The sequence below is a fragment of the Echeneis naucrates genome, chromosome 17 (assembly GCF_900963305.1).
Source record: "Echeneis naucrates chromosome 17, fEcheNa1.1, whole genome shotgun sequence".
Lineage (NCBI taxonomy): Eukaryota > Metazoa > Chordata > Actinopteri > Carangiformes > Echeneidae > Echeneis > Echeneis naucrates.
The window spans coordinates 17,987,620-18,013,317 of NC_042527.1; the positions used below are offsets into that span (position 1 = coordinate 17,987,620).

The 25,698-nt window shown below is 43.2% G+C and overlaps 1 protein-coding gene across 3 annotated transcripts; it reads right to left on the minus strand.

The window, feature by feature from the left end:
* Nucleotides 1-659: 659 nt before the first annotated feature.
* Nucleotides 660-24,646, minus strand: zfyve9a (zinc finger, FYVE domain containing 9a). Of its 3 annotated transcripts, none has more exons than XM_029524049.1 (19): nucleotides 24,474-24,646; nucleotides 17,105-17,206; nucleotides 16,601-16,705; nucleotides 13,862-15,303; nucleotides 12,582-12,678; nucleotides 12,094-12,261; nucleotides 11,741-11,904; nucleotides 10,541-10,670; nucleotides 10,036-10,158; nucleotides 9,656-9,811; nucleotides 8,361-8,585; nucleotides 6,352-6,434; nucleotides 6,106-6,210; nucleotides 4,790-4,940; nucleotides 4,524-4,604; nucleotides 3,934-4,096; nucleotides 3,033-3,138; nucleotides 2,607-2,783; nucleotides 660-2,028 (listed from the first exon to the last, which is right to left on the minus strand). In XM_029524049.1, exons 3-19 carry the CDS (start codon nucleotides 16,668-16,670, stop codon nucleotides 1,867-1,869), a joined length of 3,603 nt encoding a protein of 1,200 aa, XP_029379909.1. In that variant the 5' UTR covers nucleotides 16,671-16,705; nucleotides 17,105-17,206; nucleotides 24,474-24,646; the 3' UTR covers nucleotides 660-1,866. The 3 variants fall into 3 exon arrangements, with proteins under 3 accessions (XP_029379909.1, XP_029379910.1, XP_029379908.1); XM_029524050.1 differs by having other exon boundaries at nucleotides 10,562-10,670; nucleotides 12,085-12,261; XM_029524048.1 differs by having other exon boundaries at nucleotides 12,085-12,261; nucleotides 24,474-24,644.
* Nucleotides 24,647-25,698: the final 1,052 nt, after the last annotated feature.

Here is a 25,698-nt window from a genome sequence, read left to right on the forward strand (position 1 = left end):
TAGCTCCTAGAATACGTCAGATTGAGTAATAAATTAATACAGAATCAGCTACAGGTCTAATTTAAACTGGAAGTGTCGGCTCTTCTGCAGATTTTCATGTGATTGTCGGATTCTCACGTGTGATGAGGAAACCTCTGAGCTGCTTTCAGATCAGTGTGGTTACTGTTCGGGGTTTTTGTTCAGGCTTCTTGTTGCTGATTTGATACATTCTTAAGTTTTCAGTTGTTCAGGTCCACGTTGCTAAGGGAGAGCACAGCCTGATCCCAGGGTTTCAGGATGGGGATGATTTTTGATCAGTCATAGAAAATGTGAGATGAAATACATTCAGCTTCAGGTCGATCCTGGATCTTTTGACACCGGACTCCTCATTTGTCTTCCAGGACACAGTGGCATTGACCCCGACGCTCGCGTTAGCTCCCTCTGAAATGGCTTAGAATCCAGTTCATATATATATTTTTATATATATCTTTACATCTTCAACTGTTATTCTCTTTGTATGATTAAAAAGACACCAAAGTAACTTGAGAGGTTTTTCCAACCGCTGCTGGACGAACACCGCACACTGACGCTTTGAAGTTCATTGATGAGATTAAAAAGTTTCCCCTCCGTTTCAGCTTTATGTACAGATTGTTTGAGTTTATCAATAAAGCATTGGAACCTTTTTTTTTTTTTTTTTTTTTTTTTAAATCAGCTGTCGGGCTTCTGTCTGACTCCAGGGTTGTGGGCCATCTCCTGTCAGCAGAGATCTGGAGGCTACAGGTGATTTACAGTATAATGGAGGAGGAACCGTTCTGCCTACAAAAATATGTACAAGTCGAAGCATTTGTCCGTGAAGTAAAGCGCCTGGTGGTGGATGAGTAAAGCTTAAAAGGTGAAGCTGAGATGTCCAGTTTAAATCTTTTCCCCTAAATGGATCGCTGCTGCAGGCACTGAGCACCATGGTGCACAAAAACAAACAAACAAAAAAAAAAAAACACAACACAACACTAGATCACCACACAGAGAAACCTTCTCCCTCTTCGTTCCACCATCGGCTGTTTTCCTTCTTAGAAAAGGTCCAAAGATACGAGTCTCCCTTCAGAGCGTCGGTGCTACACAGAGGCCTGAGTTCAGTGCTGCCACAGTGACGTTGGACTGACGGTGAGCGAGACATCACGTCCGTCCAGGTACCCACAACGCGTCGTGTTCCACTTCTTGATTGATGCAAGTTTCACCGATCGCTATGATTTACTTCTTTTTGTTGGATTGTTGCTCCACAAATTAAGTTCTCACAGTCTCAGAATGCAGCTTCACAAGTTTCTGTCGCAGTTAAATAATCTTTGATCAATTTCAAAAAAACTACTATTTCTATAATCATTTTATGCTTTAGATCGATTTCAGGCCAGAATAAACGATCAGCTGACTTGATTTTACACTAAACTGAATTTCTGTGGCTTTTGGACAAAATTAAAAATTCACTTGACGCCACTTTCAGCTCCAGGAATGACATTTTCAAACATTTTCTAATATCTTTGTGTTACTTTCAGAAAAAACTCAACAGATGAATTGATAATAAAAAATAATCAGCTTTAGTTGTTGATTTAACTTGAACAAGAGCTGCGTGACTGTCAGATGGCAGAAATGCATCATGCCGGCAGGCGTCTGGCTGATGAAGCAGTGTGTTGTGGGTAAAAGGACAGACTCGGTGTGACGGACGGTGGCTGGATGCATAGGTTCGACTGGAGGGATGCTACCTCACCTGGCACCGCACAGTTTTCAGCCTCTTTTGAAGTGCAATCGGTTGAAGGGAGATGACGAAGGGATGGACGATGTCAGAAGGTCAACACAAGAAGAAGATGTTTGAGGTTGCAGCTCCAGGTCCGGCTCCTAGGAGATGATCTCCAGGATGTAGAAGACCAGCTCCATGACCACGGGGCCCTCGCTGAGCTGACACGCCCCGCTGTGGATGACGGGGATCAGAGCGCTGTCCAGGTCGCTCAGGTACTGAGGCAGGAGCGGCTGACCGTTACTTCCTGCCAGGTAACCCACCTGTGACGGCCCAGGCAGATGTTAGACCGGATCATTTTAACGGTGTGATTTAATTCATTTAACTGTTTCCTCCCTGCAGTTAAGGAACAACAGAAACTGACGTGTGAGCAGCTGCCACGGGCTCGTACACAGAATGAACCACATCCCTCCTCTGTTTCTACATTAAGACTCACCGAGACCTCCCTGACAAGAGAAGAGTGCGAACAGAAGTTTTAGCTCATTAATATGCAAATGGATCCAGCAAAGCGCTGTGAGATCTAATCAGATCATCTCCTCCATATGGGGTCACTGATGGAGGGAACAAGTTTAGTTCTTCTCAGGAATAATGTTTCCTTCTAATTAAAACAATTCTCTCATTGCCTTGCAAAGTCGTTTTACTTTAATGTGTCACCGTTGGGCCACATGAACTGAGGAAAAGAAGCTTTGTCATGATGTTCATTCACTGTCCTGTCATTTACATCTTTTCTTCTCAGATAAAATGAATATTCTGTGACTGTTGTGACTCTTAGCTGATTTTTATTTATAGATGTACTGATAAAAACACAGTGTAATATAACTAACTAGCTGTCATGTCCTACCTGGTCAGAGTCCAGTGTGACCCTCAGGCCCAGTTTGGCCATGCCGTCCTCCTTCAGCAGCTTCAGGTGTGGACACAGAGCCATGCAGAACGCTCGGGCCACGTTCTCCGTCAGCCGGCTGTGGTCTGCCGGGTCGCTCAGGCTGTTGGGTTGGTCTTCGCTCTGGAGGAAGAAGACCTGAGGAGACCACGACAACATGGCATCCAATTAGATTTCTACAGACGTAGTTCTTTTAGTTCCTGGTGAAGGAACGCGTCCTCAGAGTCGTGTGTCGGGGAAAAGAGTCGTCTGGAAACAGAACCTTGTTGTTTGTTTAAAGTAAAATATACTTTTATATTTCATAACAAGTCCAGACTTGGTGAATGAAACCTTAATATAGAATATTATACCACTCTGGCTTTACGTCAGAGAGGAATCCTTCCATACCTCTGTCCAGCGGATGACTTTTCCGTTGGCTTTGAACTCCGACCCGTGGAAGATCTTGACGCTGGTGATGGACTCCATGGACTTCCCATCAATCGGACTGATCACACTGGAACATCAAACACACGGCATCACAGTTGGATTAAACTAAAATTAGGAACGGAGCAGAAACCACGGCTCGAATAAAAGGAGGCGGTGGTGAGACACTGCCAATATGCCCTTGAGCAAGGCAGCGACCAACATCCAAGACTCTGGCTGAGCTTGTTTTCAGCCAACTTGGATTCAGGTTTTTTGTGTGCATTATCTGACATTGAGAGAACTAGGCCTTCTTTCTCATGTTCCCTGCCAGATGCTGAATTGGTCTTTAACCACCTGCTGGTCAAACTCCACACACAATTAGTGTCACCTCTTGAGCTGCAGCTGAAACGTGACCTTGGCCCACCGGGGTCTAATTGATCTGTCTTTGAGTCCGAGGTGATGGATGGGAATGGAGGAATGCTGGTTCACAAAGCCAAAAACCTCACAGCTGGATGATGCAGGCAGATGAAACTTAAATTACAGTGACATGACGACATGAAGGTGTCTGGTGACTTCAGGGTTAAAGCAGCCGCTCTGCATTGAGTAGTGCTAATGAAGTGATGGAGTATCTGGTGAAAGAGCTCAATTATATTTAATGGTGAAGAGACACATTTGGAGATTCATCAGGCTGCTGTAAAATTGATTGCACCGGTCTCTCTCTCAGTCAGAGCCGTGTCAGGCTGCATCATTCCACCCTGCTGCTGCGTTTCCTCCAGACAGATTCCACCAGCATGCACGATGAGCTTTTAAGGCTAAGTAGTGAATGTAGTGGTTGAGAATCCATCAGTTCAATTGTCTGTGACAGAAATGCCTCTCCCCTCCTCACCCCTTGTTGAAGTTGTGGTCGTCCTCCGTCCACTGGATGTGGACCAGCTCCTGGTTCTCCTCCTGGTCGGCTTTACCGCATGTGATGGTGAAGTCCTTCATGTCCCTTAGGGCTTGCCGTAGGGAGTCCATGGTCTCAGCTGTGATCTGGATCATCACACCATCTAAGGGTTTGAACAAATTGTCTACTAGTTAAGACATTGATAATCAATGGACCCTTTAACCTCTTCTTTCCTCGTGAAGCTCACTTTGGTTGTCTTGTGGACTGTGATGATTCTGATCAGTGTTTTATCAGCGTTTGTCTTTGAGGCTACAAACCAGAGTGGAAAAAAATAAAATATGCATCTGAAGTGTAAAATACATACATCCCTGTATTTCCTGTATCTGTGATACACTCAAAGATGTTAAAGAAACATCTGCCATGTTATAGATGGCACAACTAAACCTCATCTCCAGTGCTGACAGCAGCACTAATAGTTCTATCGTAGTGACGTGGCCACTCTGCAGGTGTTGTGACCATAATGTGGCAGCTTCATACAAAATATACTTGATATTTTTACAGATAATGTCATTTGTGGCAACAGCTCTCACCTTCCACAATGCTGGTCTTGGCTAAGAAGCCAGATGAGGCTTTCAAAGCACCACTGAACACAAAGAAACAGGCTCCAGTGACTGAAAACAAACAGAACAAGGAAGAATAATCAACTTTGCTTTAGCGTCTCAAATCGACCATTAACTGAGTGAAAAATGGTTTTCAGGCAAACAGACAACAGGAATAATAACAGTCAGGAGAGCCGGATGTAACCAGACAGACTGGAGAGGTGAGGATGAGTCAGACTGTGTGTCTGTGTCGGCACCTTTGCGCGGCTGGTGATGGATGCTGATGGCCTGTGTCTGATAGTTCCCGTCATCGTTCTGGACACACACCAGGTGGGAGTCGGCCCGGTCGTTGAAACACGCCCCCATGGCCAACACGTGTTCGTTGGACTTGTTCATTGCCTTCATTAGCTGCAAGGGGGAGAAAAAAAAAATCAAATAAATAATATCCTCATATAATTAAGCTGCCCTTTGGGTGAGAGCTGAGGAAAATGGGCTTAAGGGAGGCTGCCTTGTTAAGCCTAATTGCCGCGGGCTTGTGGTTAAAAGCGCTTGAGCTAAACAGGACAGTAATGAGATGACAGATTGCAGAGAAGGACATTGACAGGGTTGGATATCAATAGTTGAAAGAATCCACACTTTAATTCTACTAAATCCCCTTCTGCAGCTTCTGCAACTCTTTGATGCCGTCCTCTGCAAATCAGAAGTAAGACTAAAAATCTGGAGGGCTTTAACCACTTGCTGCGCTAAAGGCTCGCCTGCAAGCTGTTGAGAAACGATCTCCCACTTCACATTACTGGGCTCCCATCTGTTACTGCAATCGGCAGCCAAACACTACAACCAGCTCCGCTCTCTCCACCAATGGCTCATTCTCTCAGCCAAATGGTGCTTGGTGTGTATCACTTCTTCTGGATGGACATTCATTCACACCCTCGAGGCAGCAGCATTATAACAAGTTGGCAGCCTACGCCTAATGTTCAGCTGCAGGGATCCTGGAGAGTTTGTCACATATCACCTACACAGAGCAGAACATGTGTGTGTGTTTGAGGAGCTTTAAAAACCCTCCTGCACTGATGACATTAGTCTGGTGGGGATTTAATGGTGGTAGCGTCTTCAAAATTAAGTATAATCCCAGAAAGCATGCTTGACTGTGGCGACACATGAAAAACAGCTCTGCTTCCTTCCAACGTCTCCAGTCCGTTTTCATGCTTCAGTGTTTGAAGTTTTAGGGTGCTGCAGTTCAAATTAAATCTGGAGCATTCGTCCCATTTGGTTCAGCTCAGCTCGTCTGGTTTAAAAACAAAAAACAAAAAACAGCTGGACTGTCGGTGTGTGGAGAGGAAGGTGCCAGTCGGCCTCCAAACGTTTTGTTGATGGTGTGAAAGCGGCGCAGACAAACAGGACTAAGACTTTCTGATGAATGAGTTACAGCCAGTCTGTGAAGCTTCATGTCAAAAAACAATGTTCGCATTAAATAATAACTAAAATATTTTCCTCAGGTGTGAAAGCGACTTATTTTTAACCGGAGTGAGATGTTTTCTGTTGTTAATGGAGACACTAAATGTAGGATTCTCACCTCATTGTAGCGATTGCTGGGTATCTTGATGCTCGTCTTCCTCACCTCCATGTCCACAACAAGCCCCTTCACCGCCGGCAGAGTGTACTGGTAGTTACGGAAGTCCTACAGCAGGGACGAGGGGAGGGAGGAAGAGCCAAATAACTCACAACATAACATGAGCAAAGACAGTCGAGGTGCTTGGTAAATGACTTCCTCGCTTCGTGTCATTTTTCAACAACACACAGGAGGAAAGGAAGCACTTACTGCGAGCAGGTTCATGATGGTGTGGCCTGTCTCCCCAAAGAGAGGTTTTCTGAAGCGAACACTGAACAGTGGGCATGGATAAACTGAAAATAAAAAGTTTAGTGATTTATTAATGTACTGTCATTGTTCCTCAACCTCTGGCCCAGTTATCTGTATTAGTTGTCATGGAAATGTATCAAATATTTGTGTAGAATGAAGCAAATTTGGAAATAATTTCAATATTTGGATCCAGCATCGACTATAAGCAATAAGAGATGATATTTTGATTCAGCTTGTATTTTGTTGAACACATTGGGGCCGTATTCCTTGTTCATTATTATTTTGTTTTATTAATGTAGTACATCAGCTGATGTTTCCAGGACTTGTAACATTCTTATTGACTACACAACTAGTGTTTTCTTTGTTTTCCCATCTTCATCACTCCTAAATGCTAATGAACTGAAAACCAAGACCCCCACATGCTAACATCAAATCCAGTGAACTACGCCTGCAGTTAGGAGGAAGGCTCCTAATCCACAAGTGAAAAATAAGGCTGCCTTTTTCTCCAGCATCTAAAGCTCCTTAGATGACTATTTTTAGCCTTATCTCAGCAAACAGCTGGATATAAGATCTGTATGGGGCTCATTAGCCATAAAGCAGTCTGACAGTGCAGTTCAGGGGGAACGCGTGTGCTCACAGGCCACCCAACCTTCCTCTGGTCACTGCTTAATGCTCGAGGTGAGAGCGTGGAGAACTGCACTCTTTGTGTGGTGGATTAATTTCATGGAAATGCTAACATTTTGTATTAATGAGCTTCAGCTCTGTGTGGCTTTGTTAATGTATTTTATCCGTGCACACTGGAAGCAGGCAAGAAGCTTAACGGAGGCAGGCGGCGCTTCGTGCTGGCAGGTCTCGCTGGGAGGGATGGGGGATTTGGCTGAGGGGAACTCATGATTAAAAAAAAAAAACCCACACAAGTCATCCATGTTTATCCGGGAAGTAGTGAGAAATGTATAAAACCTGGCTGGAATGAGGTGGATGAAGTTCTTCTGACAACCAGTATACAAATCCCTTCATATTTTACCACGAGAAACCATCAAACCATCAGAGGATACTCAAGGTCATTGCTCTGTTTTTAACCAAATTCAGCCTTCTGGTATTTGTGCTTTGATTGTTAGTGTATCTCGAATAAAGGCCTCTACTTATTTCTTCCAATCAGCTGGCACAGCCAGTATGCTTCAGCAGTTTTTCTTTCACCCTCACTGCTGCTGATGGCTTTAATGTGAAACCTAAGTTTACATTACAGACAAAACAGACATTTCCTCCTCCATCAAACATGTAGTTCAAAGTTTTGCTCCACTTCGATCAGGCGGATATGCTCAGTATGCCACTAGAAACTGTTATTAATTTAGCGTATTTTCATAATAATATTTAGTGCAACATTACACCGCACTATAAACTGCAGCATTGCTCTCAGACTGATTACACTTTAGGGTCATTTGGATCAATACTTATGCATTATCCATATCAGAAACTTGATACCATGTCCTTTTTTGATGCTGTGTGCGAAGAGAATGAGGAGCCACGTCTTTCCACAGGATGGTTGTATAGATAGAGCCACATATTAAATTTCTTACTTTTTTGGTGCTATGGACACATTTTGTCAGCACAAAGTAACGCAAACACTTATATGTTGAAAACTGAATTCAAATGCTCAAATTTGACGCCTTTACAATTCTTGAATCTTTATTCATTTTCCCATTAGCTGGGGGAAAAAAAACCCACATTCAGGAGTTTTGGGAAAATATGCTAATATTTATAGACTTGCTAATCTCTGACGTTATGTGTTATAAATATTAACACATACCCAGCCACCCAAAAAATACCAAACTTAAAATCTTGTTGGGAAATTTTCATAAAATAAAGAATAAGACTAATAATAAATTCTCTAAATTCTAATGAAAGGTTGTGTGATTTGATTTTGGATGTGTGCACCCTTTACTGTGTAAACCTCAGTTGTCCAAACTCACATCGGTACTCTGCGCCCAGCCGCAGCATGAGGCGGATGGGGAAAACCTTGGCCCAGGGCGTCTCCCACTTCTGGATCAGGATGCCAAAGAGGTAAGGCGGGTTTGGCAGCAGGAGATCTTGCAGAGACTGAAATGAGGGGCTGATGTAGAGAAAGCCGCCGTGCTCCTTACTGCCCAGGAAGCTCTGCGTGAAGAAGGAGTGACTCAGGTGGCTCAGCACATTTCCTTTAGATAAGGAAGAAGAGGAGAACGAGGTTAGAGATATCAGAGATATGAAAAGGAGGAGGAGTTGGTAAAATAGAGGGATAGTGCAGTGGGATGGCAGGGAGAGAACAAGAGACGTAATAAACGAAGTGCTTGAGAGCAAAAAGTACAAAAAACAGAATGAGATGGAGATGAGATTAAAAGTGAAAGGATAAGATTGATGAAATATACAAATGCACAAAGAGGGAACAGGAGGTTCTCTTCCTCTGAAAAGGGAGACAGATATGAAAGGCAGAGGCTCACAGTGCCTTCTACTGGATTACTGTGTGGATTAGGGGTCTTGCTTGGTCTAAATTAAGTTCTACAATAGTGAATAAAAGCTTGCCTGCTCAATCTACAACCTCATATTACCCACAAAGGGTTCATCTTACTAATTACCCATGGTAGCGATCACTGGCTTTGGACGGCATATAACACAATAACAGTAATGACAAGATAAAGCTCAGCTGAGACTTGCTAAAGCCAGCTCTTCTTCTCAAGCCCTGACAAACGGCGACTTAATCAGGAACGACACGTGCAATGTGGCTCCTTTCCAGTAGCCTGAAACTGCTCCGGTGTGGATATGAAAAAGGAAACACCCTGAGGGGAGCAAGCCGTCAGAGTCACCTGATATTAGCCTTATTTGCTCTGCAGCATACGGAGTTAAAATCGCAACGCAGGCAGTGGTGAGGTGTCACGCCTGGAGGGAAGCGCCCCGACAATATTTAGACCATGTTTCATAAAAAAAAAAAAAAAAGAAGGCAGAGACATAATTCAACAGCAGCGGACGATAACCTGATTTCTAAATAGAGTATGACACAGTGCTCTTGCCTTATTGAACAAAAAGTACAGCTGCAACATTTTCCCCTTGTATTACATTCAGGTTAACTCACTTTTAAACAGACAGCACCTGATGGAGGGAGGTGGTCTAACCTACAGACCTCGAGACACAACCTGCTAATGAGCTGCTGTGTCCCCCAACAGGGGCCCATGGTGGAGGTGGACTAGTTGTCAGCATCTCCACCAGGAGGCTCACTGTGTGGAGTTCTTACCGCTGAGGGCCTCCTGATAGAGCTGCACAAAGTGGGTGAAGATGTCTTTCGGGATGGTTTTCTCATCAGGGAGACACTGCAGCAGAATGACCACCTCTGCCTGGCCGACAGCATGCATGCCTTTAGTCGTCACATACCAGCACTTCCGGTTTACATCTGCAGGTTCAGAGAGGAGATATCTGTCGTTATGTTTGGTGCTGATGAGACAAATTTAGTGTTTATATTCTTCACTGTTTGGATTTGAGAGTTTTATTTATTATATATCTTATTTTAAACATGAGCCAATAAGGATCAAAGTAGTCCTGCATCCATATTTCTCCAAAAATGATTTTAATTAAATGCTGCTTAAAGGGCGGAACGGTAACAGATGGGTAACTCACAGTTAACAAGCTTGACCATGGCGAGCAGGTTAGCGTTGAGCACAAAGACCAGGGGGTCTGGGCCTCCCTCCTCCAGCTGCTGCATGAGGACAATCTCCGATGGCCTTTCCTCCACTGCGTAGTCTGCAGGTGGGTTAGGGAGGAGTAGAACAGGGAGACAAGAGTGAAGGAAAGGAGGAATTGAGGTTAAGTTAGATAAACAGAGTAAATAAAAGAGGATGAGAAGGGGTGGAGATGTTAGAGTGAGACCAGGGAGGAGGTGAGGATGGAGAAGAATTATAAGTGAGGTAGGAAGAGAGAAAATGATCGGACCACGTAAACAATCCCCCAAAATGATTCAAAGCATCACCACAGCATTTCCATCCACAAAGCCTCCCATTTCTCTTGTTGGCAATGGGTGAATGTAACATGAGCTGTGATTTTAAGTACAGAAGAACAAGCACAGACACGGCAGCTGACGGAGCAATGAAGGAGGCAGTAGAATGGTGAGGATGAGGGCAAGCACCTGTGATGTGGCCTCCCGTACCTCCTTTGACTCCAGTGGAGATGAGGATGGGAGGGAGCCCGTCCTCTGGAATCAGGCTGAGGGAGCTGCCCACGGGGCTGCCCACCGGGGCAACAGGCGTATGGGCTGCCTGAGGGTGGAGAGGAGAGGCAGGAGGTGCAGGGTTAGATGTACTGTAAGCTAAAACACACAGTGAGACGTTATAGTACAGCAACAAAATCCAAAAGCATCTCCGTGGCTGTGACAATGTCAAGACACATGGAATAAGTACAAGGGGCAGTCAAATCTGCCATCAGCAGCTCTAATCACAGTCCAATGTGCACTTTATGGAACAGTTCCATTCATCGACCGTCTCATCTGATGCCTACAAGACTATGTAGAAATTCGCAGATAAGAAAGCACCAGGGCCGTCACAGAGTAGTTTCTTTATGACCTCAGTTTAGATAGATAGACACTTCTGCCAGCTGTTTATGTTAAGAACAATGTTGGACAACACAGCTACCCTGTCAGTTTGTGAGCTACCTTACGCACAACAGTAGAAGACAGATACACAGTGCCCTTTGAACATTACTAAAGGCCTTAAATCATTTATTTCATATAAGGTGCTACACCAAGAGAACAGCTGGAAAAGCACAGGGAGAGCCTCTGTGTATCAATCATTCCACAGTGCCACTCAATGCTCCGGGTAAATTTACACCTTACCATGACCATGGCAATAAATTCAGTCTGTATTTACACTCCAGTTGTGTCTGCATACCATAAGCAGGCTCTCTAAGACATAGCCATTCGAAAGCTTCAACAATCACTCTGTTCTACGGGCCATGAATCATCCTGACAGTTGGCACAAACGTGGGGCACTAACCCAACTTGCAGTTCTATTCAAGGCTGTTAAGAGAACACAGTGGTCACTTGGGTTGTTGACTCACAACAACAACAACAACAACTGGTTGAGTACATCTACTGTAGTATGTTCCAGCTTTGAGAATCTCAACCTGCTGGGATTTCTTATTACAAATATGCGCTGATGCAATGTTTCTTTAAAACTGTTTACTGCCGTTTATTACAGTTCTTGAGCTGGTTGGTAAACCGCCAAGAATACCACAGAAAGAGTTCTTTGTGACCTCCTCCAGCTAATATGACTGTACATGCTAACGTAATAGCATTAGCTGTGATTGAATGTTTTTTTCGTGCCAAGCCTACCTCTGAGGAATCAGCGCTGGAGGTTTTGTTCGAACTCGTGGAGATGGCCAGTGACTGGGAGGGAGCTGGACTGGGAGTCAGAGGTTTGGGGGACTCTGCTGCATCTCCATTTGGTAGAACCCCATCGGCGAACCACACCCTCCTCTGCTCACGTGACAAGGATCCTAAACATGGGTCACAAAATTAATTTTTACAGAAAAAATGTTCAACTGACTTGAACACTCAGTCATTTAGACACAGTGAAAATGTTTACTTTCAGGGAAAAAAAAGAAGTGTGGAAAATGTTAGTGTAAAGGTGAAATACAAAGTGCTAAGAGTATTTTTATGTTTAGTAAAGTTCAAACCCTCGTTGCCTGGCTGTTTCAGGACTCCCACCGGCACCATGACGGTGGGAGGAGGGGAGCTGAGGACCCCAGAGGCCTGAGCCTGTTGAAGAGGGGGGATGGTGGAGCAGTACTCTGCTGGGTTGTTGGGGTTTGGACTCTGGTTGTTTCCAGTGGCTGGCGTCTCCCACGATTGAGCTGGAAGAAATGTGGCTAGGTGGAAATTTTGCACTGCAAACATTTAGGGTCAACACAAAATGACAATCGCAGGTGTAACAAATTTTTATCAACGAAGACTCCTTGTATGCAACAACAACTTATTTCTGTCAACAGTTTTGATGCTGAATAACCAGAAGTAATGTAGGTTAAGGTTTATCACGGCAAAAATAAATAAAGCCCAATCCTTTCAGTAATGTTTCAACTAAGGGAGTAAGAAAAGCTAATATTTAAGTTTTTTTAAACTAATTTCTCTTTACTCCTTAAACTTTCAACAAATCTCTATTTGCACTGATACTCACCACTTGTCAGAGCTGAATGACATGTGACACAAACACGGGCCTCCTTGTCCATGTATGTTAACCTGCACTTCAGGCTGCAGCAAGTTGCACAGAACACCTTAAAATAGCAAGCAGACACACAGAAACACATCATCTGTCTCACATTAATACAAAATATGAGCACACTGGACAATCCTATGCAACTGTCTCTCCAAATTAGTTCACATTTGCTGCCCTGATTTTAAGAGAAGAATAATTGGAAAAAAGTTCTGATTGCATGTGCAGCAAATCTACCACTTTATGGATATTGATTTCCTGTGTTTAGCCGGTACTTCAATGAGCTGCAGCTGTATACAAGGCAATTTCAATGGATTAGCACCTCATTACACATCATGATCCAGTAACATGATTTCAGTAAATGATTGGACTACGGTTGGAGTATCCTTTTAATTTCAGAGCGTCAAAGCAACATAAGCAGGTTTGTGGTTGTGGATGGTCGGAGCATCCCGCTGCTTCTATTGTTACCCAATGCTGGTGTCAGTATTACTGCAGTGCCAGCTCCTCCCTGCTCAAGTGGCAGAGCGTGTGCTTGTTTACCACCATGGGAAATTAAGTAGCAGTCCGGCAATTTTACAATGCAGCGTCAGCGACCATGTCTGCAACTACTGTGCGGACGTCCTGCTGTATGTGTGGGTGGTCATGGTGTTAGAAAGCTACCTGAAAAGCCAGTTAATCTGCCACCCCCCCCAAAAAAAGCCTAAAAAAAGAACTCATCTATCAAAAGTACTGCATTTAATATACCTACTCAATCCTCACAGAGTCAAAAAAAGCTTTTAAATCCCTGATGAAATATTGTTCTGTTAAAAAAAAATAATAATATATATAAATATATATCTCACAGCTACATCTTGCATACTCACAAACTGTAATAGATTACAACTATGTGTTACCTCTGGGGGGTTATTTCTGCTAAAATGCTATAATGCAGGATCTTAGTATATCATTCTTTCTCTTTACAAGTCCTGACATGTAGACATCATTGTTATCACTGGACACATGCCAGCCACAGAGCCAACATAATGTGGAGGGGGGTCGGCATCAGCACAAGCTACTGTAAGGGCAGAAGCCGCTAGAAATATTTGTGGAGACAATATGAAGCACATTCTAAGATATGATAAATAAAATAAAACCCAGATCACAAAGAAATACAGAGTAAATTGTCATTTGCCCTATTTAAGTGTGTTACTCTTTGTTTCTAAGAGTGGAGTTTTCCTTTAAAGCAGCTCTAGTGCTCGTCTAACCTTGCCGCAGGCCCTGCAGTGATGCCTCCGTTTGGTGAAGGTGAACTTGACATCACATTTCATACAGATGGGAGCTTGAGAGTCAGGCACCCACACTGGGGCGACCTCTCCCAGGGAGGTGGCAGGTTTCTTGGACAGAGCGCCCTGCTGGCCTGCCTGTAGGTCATTGTCTGGACTCTCTGAAGGCATCAGGGAAGAAGAGTGGGCAACACTATCTCCATTCACCCCAAGTGCAGTTTGATCAGTCCCACTTTGCATCGTTTCAGACAGCGTGCCTCTCCAACAGTGGTTCTCAAGGTTCTTGTTCTTGCTGATGTTGGATGGGCCGAGCTGGTTTTGGACCTGGCCAGATAGCGGCTGGGGAATCTGGAGCTTGAGGTTGACTGGCTGCTTCGGCCGTGCTCCTCCATAGGGAACGCTGACTGGCTGCAGCCGGTTGTTGGTGAGTTTTGGTTGGATGCTACCAGATCCCACTGCTCCACTGTCGCTGCTCTCTTGCTTGCTCTCCTCCATTTCCTTCTCCTCAGTCACAGAATCTTCTTTGGATGGGACGGAATAGGGAGAATAATCCTCCTCCTCCTTCTCTTCTGTGCCTTTCTGCTTACAATGACTACTTGTCTCCTGGTCCAGACCGTTGGAAAGGCTTGTTACTCTGAGGAGCTGGTCTATCTGCTCCTCTTCACCACATCTCCCCTCCTCCTCCACTTCAAGCCTGTCCGATGGACAAAAACCATTTTCTTCTGCCTCACAAACAGTGTGACCATTTCCATTCAGGACACTTTTTCCCTGCTCCTCCTTGTTGGAGTTTTCAGTTTGTCTTTCTTGACCATAGTCCTGCAAAACAACTGTACCAACTTCCTCTTTGACACCTTCCCCAATTTGTGTTGCTGGTTCATGTGGATGAGTCTCATCACGTGGAGGCTCTTCCTGTCCTAATCCAAGTTCAAAGGTAAAGTGAGTGTGACTACCATTGGAACTTCCTCCTCCTGAGGCAACACTCTCCTCCTGATGAGGTTTACCCGCCTGGCCATTAGCACCAGCAGACTGGCTGTCTTGAGGAGAACTTTTCTCCTTGCTAAGCCCTTCATGTTGTGGGCTTGTAGGACAACCATTCTCCACGGCACTACAAGCCGTTACAGGGGTTGGCGAGAGGTCGTCGGTTCCCACCAGTTTGCCGATGTTAGGCTGGGGGAGCGGTGGGCTGTGGACGTCGGCCGGCCTCTCCTCTACCCAGGATTGAAGTTCAGGACCAGGAAGTCTTTTCGGGTCCGCCCCCGGAGAGGCGCTGGAGCAGGACTCTGGAAGAGTCTTCAAGGTTAGCGGACTCTCCCGGGGGCTTAGGTCTGCGTGGGCCAGGGCGGGGTTCAGTGAGAGCAGGTGAGCTGGTGGGGCCAGGATCTGTGTCCACTTAGAATCCGAGAGAAGAGGAGTGTCCGTCTCATCTGGCAGACGGGAAAGAGGAAAACAAAAGGATTAGAAGGTTCTCGTTTTGACTTACTTCATTAACCCTGAGCAATAAATAAAGCAAAATCATTTAATCCCATTAGCGCTGCCACTAAGAGATTGGAGAAACTGTCTTTAGCTCTTTTGACTATGAAATGTGACAAAATTCACATTACAACTTAATAAAAAATTTTTATTTTATTTGAGCTATATTTCATTTATGAAACATCACATAAACAATCACATTGAAGAAATGAAACAGAAAACAAGAGAAAGTGGCCTCCAGAAAAAAATCATGAACTTCAACAACAAAGACCCCTCAAGCAAACTGCTGCTAAGAACTGTGGACGATGAAGATACACACTCCCCAGTGACAGAAAGAGCTTAAAATGGCAGAACATATCAGCTGACAAATTGAGAAATGAGGCTGCCATGAAGCAGGAAATTAGTGCATGGATGGACTGGGAAATTCTGAGAAAGTGGGCCAAATGGCCTGACCGCCCATGGGAGCCATCAGTCAGGCTGACACATGAATCCTGTGTAATAGGACCAAAAATTCTTTTCATATTTATTCAAAACAACTTTGTCACACAGCAGTGTCAGTCACTATATAGCACTTTGCTCCCAGGAATTCATGCTAAGCTGTTTTCATATGTGGTGTACTTGGTTTGCGTGCACACGCACACGCACACTTAATCTGCCAAGCTGGATCTCTGGCAAAGGACACACAGATAATCACTCAGCCAAAATACAAACAGAGCTCACAGTACTATCAAAATACATTCTGTGTGTGCGTGTTTCAGCAGGACCAGCATTTTCTGGAGTCATCAACAATATATCCAGAGGGAAAGAACAGTCTTGAATAATCTGATTGTTTATTCTGCAGTGCTGGGAGTCTGCACAGCTTAGTAATGCTAATGTTTACTTTACAGTATTTTTTGTTAAACTTATTGTGAGGATTAAATATGAAAAAGAACAATGCTCCTGGCTTGCACCAATTACATAGTTTCATGAAAACCCAAAGGAAATGGAAAATCCAATTAGTCCTATTCCCTCTTTGCACACCCTCAATTTTGACCTGTAAATGTTACTCAGACTTACTGTGTGGTGGTTGATTGGCGTTAATTTGACCCCTGATGCTTTACTCATGTCTTACATAATGTCATGTCAAACTAAGCACAGTTCTTCTGAAATTGCAATGTCATGACTGCCCCATCTGTCTTTTCTCAAGCGGAATGACTCACCGCTTGTCGCTGTCTCATCTCCACATTTATCAAAGCTAACACTTCAGCTCACCTTCATTCTGTTCAAACTCGTCCAGCACCTTGTCCAGGTTAAAGGCCTCCGCCTGGAAATAATTCTCCATGGGTCAGGATCCACCCTGCCGACAGCCGTGTGAACCTAGAAGCAGGAAGAGCTTGTCCTAATATCAAATCAGTTCACATTTCCATGATGGCCTGAATCACTGATCTTTTTTTTTTTTTTCCCATCGCTTTGTCCCCTACTCACTTAAATATAATTCAAAAGGCTCTACTATTCTCAAAATTTTTTGTGAGTGTTCTGCTCTTTCAGTAGGTCGAGTATCCTGTCCAACTACAATACTCTTTAGGATTTTAGTTTGAATGCTATCATTATCCTTTAACAAAATGCAAATATTTCCACACGGGCTGCACTCAGTATTCACTTTAAACTCTACCGGATATGGAAATTGCATTTTTTTTTTTATGCAGTTTGAACAGAGGTGAAAGCCCTGATTAAACATTTAGCCATGACATAGTGGTCTTTTTCGTTAGCCCTCACCTGCACGGAGGTCCTCCTCAGCAGTCCCAGGCGGTTTTTTCTCAGTAGGTTTCCCTCTCAGCTATCACTTCACCCAGTCTGGCAAGCTCCCAACGCCCACACCTTAGGCAAAGAGGGGAAACACCGTTCATTAAAAAGATGCTCCCCAACCTGCAGCAAAACATCCTGCTAGTTACCCTGTGAGGTGATATATAATAATAATACAGAATTCCCCGTGTGCTTAGAGTATATGAATTTGAGATGATAAAGTCGAGAAGAGTGCTCATTCTGAACTGAAGATTTCACTTGTGGGTCAAGTGTCTCTTCAGTGATAAGAGATGCTTCTTCGTTGTAAGTTCTGCTTTGCTTTTGCTGATAAGTTGGTAAAGCTCTTCCCTTTAAAAAAATTAATCTACATATTAGAAGAAACAGCCACTAGCCAAAGTAAACATGTAAATTCTCCTTCGTACTCTCGCCCATCCCACTGCTCAACTCAGTTAAGTCCAGGTAGCATCAGTGTGTCTCTCTCTATTTCTGTTATCGTTGTAGTAGTTATTATGGATGTTTTTACTGCCACTGCGGCAGAACCAATTGCCCCTCGGGACAAATAAAGGTCTTGAATCTGAATAAAAACAATTTGCACAATCTTGGTATTTTCAAGCAGAGCTCAATTGTTGCAGTAAAGTAAGAGATGAGACTGAATTCAGCAACTGATTTGATATTTAATTTCCCAAACAAACTTTCAAGCTAAATTTCACAGGATACACTTTTCAAATGTGAATATTGCCTGGTTTTCTTTTTCTGCTGTGATAATAAAGGGAAATGCTGGACATCAACTGGAGTTGAGTCTTTTCTTTTTTTTTTATAGAGCAAACCCCCATTTCTGAAAAACTGGAGCTTAATCAATTATGAAAGTGATCGGTTCTTGCAGCCTTACAGTAAACTGTTTCAGGCACAAGATACAACACCATGTCCCAAATTTAACAGTTCAGGCTTCTAAAACAAAGGCGTGATGCTTCTTCCTCTTCATATGGAAGAGGGTTTCGACTAAAAAACAGGTAACCTGATAATATCGGTATCTCAAAAATGTAAAATTCTGTATAGAACAGAAATTTGAACCTCTTTTTGACATTTATAACCAAAACTTTGGATCAAAATAAGCATCTTTAATACACCAGTGGTGTTGATATAGAAACACATCCGGCAGATAAATTAAATGTCCCAACCATTACAGATGAATGAGAATGAAAAATTTGATCGGTCTATGACATAGTTCATGAACAACAGTCTGGTTCAGTTAATACAGCATCTAGTGCAGCAAGTACTCAGCTGAATGTGTATTGCACATCATCATACATAGTGAGCCATTATCCATCCAAGCTCGACAAGGCAATCAGAGCCATGAATGGAAAACAGCTGAAGCCTGAATCACTGCCTCAGTAAACCTGCCTTGTCTGTCCTTGCTGATGAGACCTTGGAGAGAGGATGTGATGTGATGTGGTGGTGGTAGTGGTGGTGGTGGTGGGGGGGGGGGGGGGGGGGGGCACGAGGGCTGCAAATGAGTAACAACCAGGCTGAGCTACAGGGTCACTCACATAAGGACAAGAGAGACCAGGGATTACACCAGAGACCAAATATTCCGCAGAGCAGAGGCCTCGGAGAAAGGAGCGGAGTCAACACATTTTCCGCTTAGTTTAAGATGCAAGCACGGGCACGATGTCAGCACAAAAACAGGGAAGGCACAGGACACGAGGTTACATGTGTAGTGTGTATTGGGGCGAGTGAAAACATTTGAGCCACAGCAGGAAGGAGGCCGAGGGAGACTGCTCAAACTAGACCGACAATTTCACAGAAAATCCACAACGTTCCAAATCCACTCCTAAATGAAATAAATCAACAGTGCTTTAATAAGAGAAGTGTACATTTCTTTAGGCAAGCACAGCCCACACGGATTATGACAAGGATTCAGCTTAAGAGCAAAACACACCAGGTGACGTCACTGCTCGGTCAATACGGGAGCCGACTTCATTTACCCGTCAAAATAGCAACCACTGAATGAGCTCAGCATCTACGCACTGAAGTTTAGCCCAGTCTAACTCTGGGATCTGTCGCTTCAGCAAAGACGCCTTCCCTTGCACTCACTCAGAGGCGTCTTGAATTGTCTCGCACCATAAAATTCAGCAAAGCTCCAGCGGACTGCATGAATACGCACACAAATACATGTGAACAAACACACACAGACAGACACGCCTCCATGACGACAGGAGCCCATCCCTGATTAAGATTTAATTACTCTGCAGAGGCGCTGAATAATGCATCTTTAGTCAAAGTGCGTGAAGGAGTTGTATTTTTAGACATGTAAACTTGGGAAGATGCTTTAAAGGAGACACATGTGCACGAGAGTGTGTCAGTCAGAACCTGCACAGCTGAGAGAAAATAGTCCATTTAGTTACACAATCAACAAACATGCGTCTCTAACAACATGACCTTCAACTCATTAAATAGTGACTAATCGAAAAGTATTAGAAAGGCAAGCAACTACACGTAGTGAAGCAAGAAAGTCAAGACGGTGTAGTCCTCTCCCATGAAGCTGCCTCCTTCTTGACCATTATTCTTATGACAATAAGGTCTTGACAGCCAAAAGAAATATTGTAAAATAGTAATAGAAGCCCAAAGGGACATCTTGAAATCCATCGTTTTGTCCAGCTAACTGTCCAATACCTAAAGGTAGTCATCTAAATATGCTAGTAAACATATAAACCAATAAAAACTAACATTAAAAAAAAGCTGCAACCAGTTGTCAAAATTGCTTTGTTTCTTTTACATGTTAAAACTAATAAATGACTGATTATTTAACCTACAACACCACTCTTGGCAGAAGTTTCATTCGATCACCTGCCTCAGTTTCAACATTTTTGTTGAGTGTCAAATTAACAACAAGAGCATTCATCTCGAGTGAAACAGAGTACATTCATTCAAATATTCAAATTGAAACGTGAGTGAAGAGAGTCGAGACTTTAGTTGTTTTGTTTAAATCAAACAAACTGAAGTTGAACCCACATTAACTGACAGCCCTGCTCCAGCGTCCAGTGTAAGCCAGACATGCTAATAATGAAAAGGCCTTACAGACTACTACCACAATAAACCATGCCTGACTGGACATCCTGATATGGCAGCATAATTACATAAGACAAGCGCATTAACAGTGTGGAAGCTCAGACATACTGAAAGGCAAAGTCAGTTCGTTAGGACCTCGCAGTTAGAAGACTGTTTCCTGTCAAGGAACTGCACCAGATAGCAACTCAGAGTAGTCTGACATTCGTCTTCTGGTTATGTAATATGCAGAACTCCCATATTTTATGTGTATATTTCGAGAATATTATTTCTGCTTTGCTTTTATTTCCTATGAATTCCTGGAGTCCACTTCCTGTGTGAGGATGATTCTTCACATTTTGATGTATCACAGCCAGAAAATGAGATCTAATAATTAACAAGGGCCATAAAAGCATTTAAGTGCACTGGAGCTTCCACAATCAGTCGACAATCAATCAGTGAAATTATACCTCCAATTTAGTATTTGAATAATCATTTTGAGTTCCTATTGAGGAAACATTTGCTGGTTCCAATTCCTCACATGGATTATTTTTTGGCACTTGTGACACTAATATCTTCTGGGCTTTAAACCACTGGACAGACAAAAGAAAAAATTTTTAAGACATGAACTACATTCTAACATGCGTTGTTTTGACATCAGACAGACAAAATAATCAGCAAATTGAGAACAATCAGATCAATCACAGTGCCACAGCCACTTCACTGTGTATGAGACCATGTAAAAATGACATTGTAGACATTTTTCTTCAAATTATGAACATCATGTGTAAATATTTCCAACTGCTCAGACCTGGCCTCCCATATTATCAGCTGTAAGTTACTAACTGATGTCTGGATTACACATATGGAGACAACGACAAGATGTCTGGGCCGTAAATGCACAAAAACAACAATGAACAAGCTGAAGAGCAGAGCATCTATATGTGAAAGAATTTATCCTGGATATCTCATGACATTATGAGAAATCCTGATGTTCAGTTTTCAAGATAGAGTGAAAGTAATGGTTAGTGATGCCTGAGCACTAAACACAAGCTCATATATGTAACTTTCAAACGCATGGCACAGATTTAATCAGTGAAAGTAATCAGGATCAGGAGTTAAAGGAGTTACCTTGCTGAAAACATGTTTTTGTTTTTTGTTTTTAAGAACCCCACAGTTGATCTTAAGAAACCGTCTTTAAGATATTCAGGATTAAATCTCTCAGTTAATATTTCAAATGTTGAAAACTTAACTTGGTAATTAGTATCATGGTCTCAAACATCTTATCAGCTTATTTGTTGTGTTCTTCTATACACTGTAGCATTTACGTTTCAGTGAGTGATGAGGGGGATGAGGAGGATTAATAATGATAAGCCGTGCATTAAATCATGCTGAATGCTGTGATGAAGCCCGGACTTTTCAGGCCTGTTATTGGCTGATTTATAGATGAAGGGTATTTGACATCATCATACTCCTTAGTGTACAACATACTCTGTCACTTAAAGCTGCACTGGAGAATGAGTCATACACTTAATTTAAACAAGTGCCTTGGTTCTTCTTTTGCCTAAGAATTGTTTTGTTAAACTTTTGATTTGCTGATAAAGGGAAATGTCTGTCTCCCAAAAAATAAATCAGCAGTCATTTTGATCTTGATCATAAATTAACCCTTTTAATTCATTTTTAAAGCAAAAATCCAACAGATTTTGTTGCTGCTGCTTTATAACACCAATATATTCAGTATACTACCCAGTAAAACAGCCGATCGTTTAGCTAGTTGAGTGGAAGTTGATCTTCTGGTTTCACCTACAAACTGTCAAATTTCTTCTGTTCTTCGTCACATGTAAATTCACGTCAACTGAACAACACGACACACACTTAGAAATTGTTTGTGCTAATTATATATTTTTATTCGAGACTAAACCCTGTCACCCTGGGCTCTTTAGTAATTCCAATGAAAATGTTCATTACTTTCTGAAATTGTAACTGGGAAATTCTGAACTATAACTGGGGATTTTGGAGATCTTTGTGAAGGTGCTCATGACTGGGAAAATTGTAAGACATTCTTGAAGAACCCAAGGGTTTGCTTACTTTTTCCCTGGAATAACAAACTTCCTGTGGCTTCAAGCTCACATCCTGATAAACAGCGATTTTAGATCCATATGCTCACGGGTGTGCTCCAGACGCCGTCTGCACAGGGTCGAGCAAAGGAAACCTCAAATAATCACTTCCTCTCTGTAAGAATGGACTGAGATCATTTTTTAACAACATAATCGCATGACTTGAGTGACACATCTTTATGTAACATTTAACGCCCTAACTGGGTGTACACTGGGAGTTCTCCTGCCTACTCCCGTAATTTCCTTTTCTTTTTTTTTTTTATGCAATTCCCAAGATCTGCTAGAGATATTTGAAAAAGCAAACAAACAAAGAGAAACATAAAAAAAGAGGAAAAACACGCCACAGGTTTGAATCTTCAAAAGGACACACCTCTTCAGTTTCTGAAACGATAATTTCTTTGACAGAGGAGGCTGGAGAGTCAAATCCACTGAGGTTTGAAGAAGGAAATGTAAAGAAGAGAGTAGCTGTCCCTCTCTAACAAAGAGCTACTCTGCTTCACAGCAAGTGTCAAAAGCTATTATGAGCTTTCTTTCTGCTTTATGTTTTGATCTGCATTTAACCACCACAAGAAAAAGAGAGAGGCCGCCAGGCTGCCATCAGGGAGAGACTTGTAATACTTTCTGAAAGCATACAGTTACCTACATCTGTGCACATGAGAGCTTATCTGTGAATGGGAGCTTAGTGGATCTGTCTACTCAATCACCCCCTCCCCAGGTTTCAGTACCACTTGAAGATGAAATAGGATATTATTTATTCTCACTATGTGTAAAAAAAAAAAAAAAAACTTTCATGGATAATCAGCCAGTTCAGACTGGAGCGATGCCAACCCAGAGCAGATGATGATAGGTGTTACACACCAGAAACCTTTCAGGAAAATTGTGAAAATTTACACTTCATCACTACATTTGGACTTCACTGTAATCCAATGTTTCATCTTATAATTTCTATGATGATAAAGCCAAATATATTTTGTTTGCTGGGTCATGGGACAAAGATACACAATGACTCCTGTCATTTGAGAACCTGGACACTGGAAACCTGCACAAGTACATGGCGGACAACTAAAATGACCCATCTCTACTTTATTATCTAGTCCAGCCTTCCCTTCAGCAACAAATTCATTTTTAATTCCTCACTAGTGATGACTATCCAACTTGGCACTGGGATGGGCCTCCACTATTTTTATTTATTTTATTTTATTTTTATTTTTTTAGAAATCCACCTCCAGAGCTTGACTCAGGCCTGCAGATCCAAATGATGAGGCAAATGCAAAAGACCTGGCACCATCAAGCTCTTCACCACACCAACCGTGGAGAGCAGATAGATGACCATTAGGTTTGATTATGCAACCATAAGTGGCACCGTGGCTGCTGCCTGCAGGCCAAAGTCAGCCTCAGATGGTGCATATTCACAGGTAGACTCGGAAAACTACTGTGCTATTCAATGCAAAGAGCACAACACAAAGAAACGGCTGCAGATAAAAAAAATTTAAATAAACTAAAAACAGCTGCAGCTGGGATTTCTGGTTGCAGCAGAACTTGGACAGTTGTGTTAGCAGAGCAGCTAGCACCAGCTGAGCTAAAGAGGCCGAGGGGGAAGTTTTCCAAACATTTATCCCCAACTCCACTGAGCAACGTGGGGGGGGGGGGGTTTAAACTGTTACAGCGGCGGGGTTTGGCGTTGTTGTTATTGTTGTTGTTGTTGTTGTGTGGGGTAGAGGAGCTACGTGTTAGCTCCGGAGCTTCAGCGGGCAGCCGTGCGCCGAGTGACGGCAGCGACATGCTGCTCAGGCGGACACTCACACCGCTACCGACTCGGTGTGCTCCGCCGTTAAAAAAAAAAAGAAGGAGGAGAAGATGCAGAGGGGGTAAATATCCAAACCAACCTCACAATAAATAAAACAAAAAAAAAAACAGCCCCAGCCCCACCGGGGGGGGGTAATTCCTGCTGAGATTGTGTTTACTTATCAGGGGTTGTAATGCCGAAGAGAAGCCGTTAACGTTGTTGTGTTACTGACGTGAAACAGTGTAACCGTGACACCTTGGCGGTTTTTTTTTTTAACCGTTGAGCCATCGAAAAACAAACCGTGAAATAAATAATAACAACAACAACAACACAATGAGGCAGTGCCCGCCGTTCGCAGCTGTGAAATCTCACGGAAACATTTTCAGTCACTCACCGGAGGAAGCCTCATCTTCTCGGGCAGACGCTCGGAGCCCCCCCCCGGTACTAACCCCGCACAGCTAATCGCATTTGGAGGTTATTTGTCGCCCCCCTCTTCTTCCTCCTCCTCCTCCTCCTCTTCCTCCCTGACCCACCCCCGGCTGGACCCGCCGGACTCAGACAGCACAAGCCGAGAAGTGCAGCCTGAAGCCGGCCGTAGTTTCTGCGACAGCGCTCAAGTCTCCGTCCCCCGAAGGTTTAACACCGACAACACCGAGCGGCGTCAGCGGCGCCATTATGGACGGCTGTCACTTCCGCCTGGGGATTTCAAAGTAAAAGACGTACGACACAGACGACAACTGGATCTCTGCTGTGATTTGGTTTCAATTATTAAATTAGTGTGATGGAAGAAAGACACATAGTTACTCAAGGTTTTAAAGACTGGCACAGTTCAAACAGGTGTATGTCAATAAAATGTACTTTATTGATCCCAAACTGTGAAATTCTTCAGCAGCAGCCAGATATCAGACATAAACAAGCCACATTCTGTTTAACCAAAGTTTGGTTTTGTACATCGTTGAAAATGTTCACAAGAATGGAAGAAATGTATTTTTATGTTAAAATCAAACGAGAGGCAGAAGTGAATTTTGGTGGAAAAATCTAATCAGCTGCTAAAATAATGAACAGTTACAAGCAGGGGACATATTGGAGTGTGTGCAGGAAAGTTAGCAGAAATAATTAACATTATGCTCATGCAAAAATACAAAAATACAAGATTTTGGGGCAGGATCACAAAATCTGTTGATTGTGTACTCCTATCTCCTACTAAATCCTAACAAATTCTTCAAAATACTCAAATTTGGAAGTAAAATGATCACTACAAAGAACTGACTGGACATTTTCTAGGAGCTATATTCCATTTAAATCAAAATCACCTCAGAAGGATGGCAGGGATTTTCAAATCGAATGACTGATTTTTGATTATACTGAATATTTGTCATTGTCAAAGTGAACATGAACCTCAGTGTTGGAAACACACAGGCTTTTATTTCTAAGGCGGCAGAAGCCAGTTTCCTGCCTTCGTGCTGTAGTTGCTGTCTAACTTGGCGTTCGGCTCCTCCCGGTCCTGCACGGTGCTCAGGCCCGGTGTGCTGGAGCTGCCGGCTCCCCGGAGCCAAAATGGCCCTTCCATCCCCGGTAACCTTGTCACACCTCGGCCGACAGCCATCGATCAGCTGCAC

Excerpts from the sequence above, each read along its gene's own strand:
- zfyve9a (XM_029524048.1), bottom strand. The coding sequence starts at position 16,670 with ATGGAGAATTATTTCCAGGCGGAGGCCTTTAACCTGGACAAGGTGCTG. Across the intron at positions 10,159-10,540 it reads TACGGGAGGCCACATCACAG|ACTACGCAGTGGAGGAAAGG; the intron begins GTGCTTGCCCTC and ends ACCCACCTGCAG. Across the intron at positions 4,941-6,105 it reads CCAGCAATCGCTACAATGAG|CTAATGAAGGCAATGAACAA; the intron begins GTGAGAATCCTA and ends TCCCCCTTGCAG.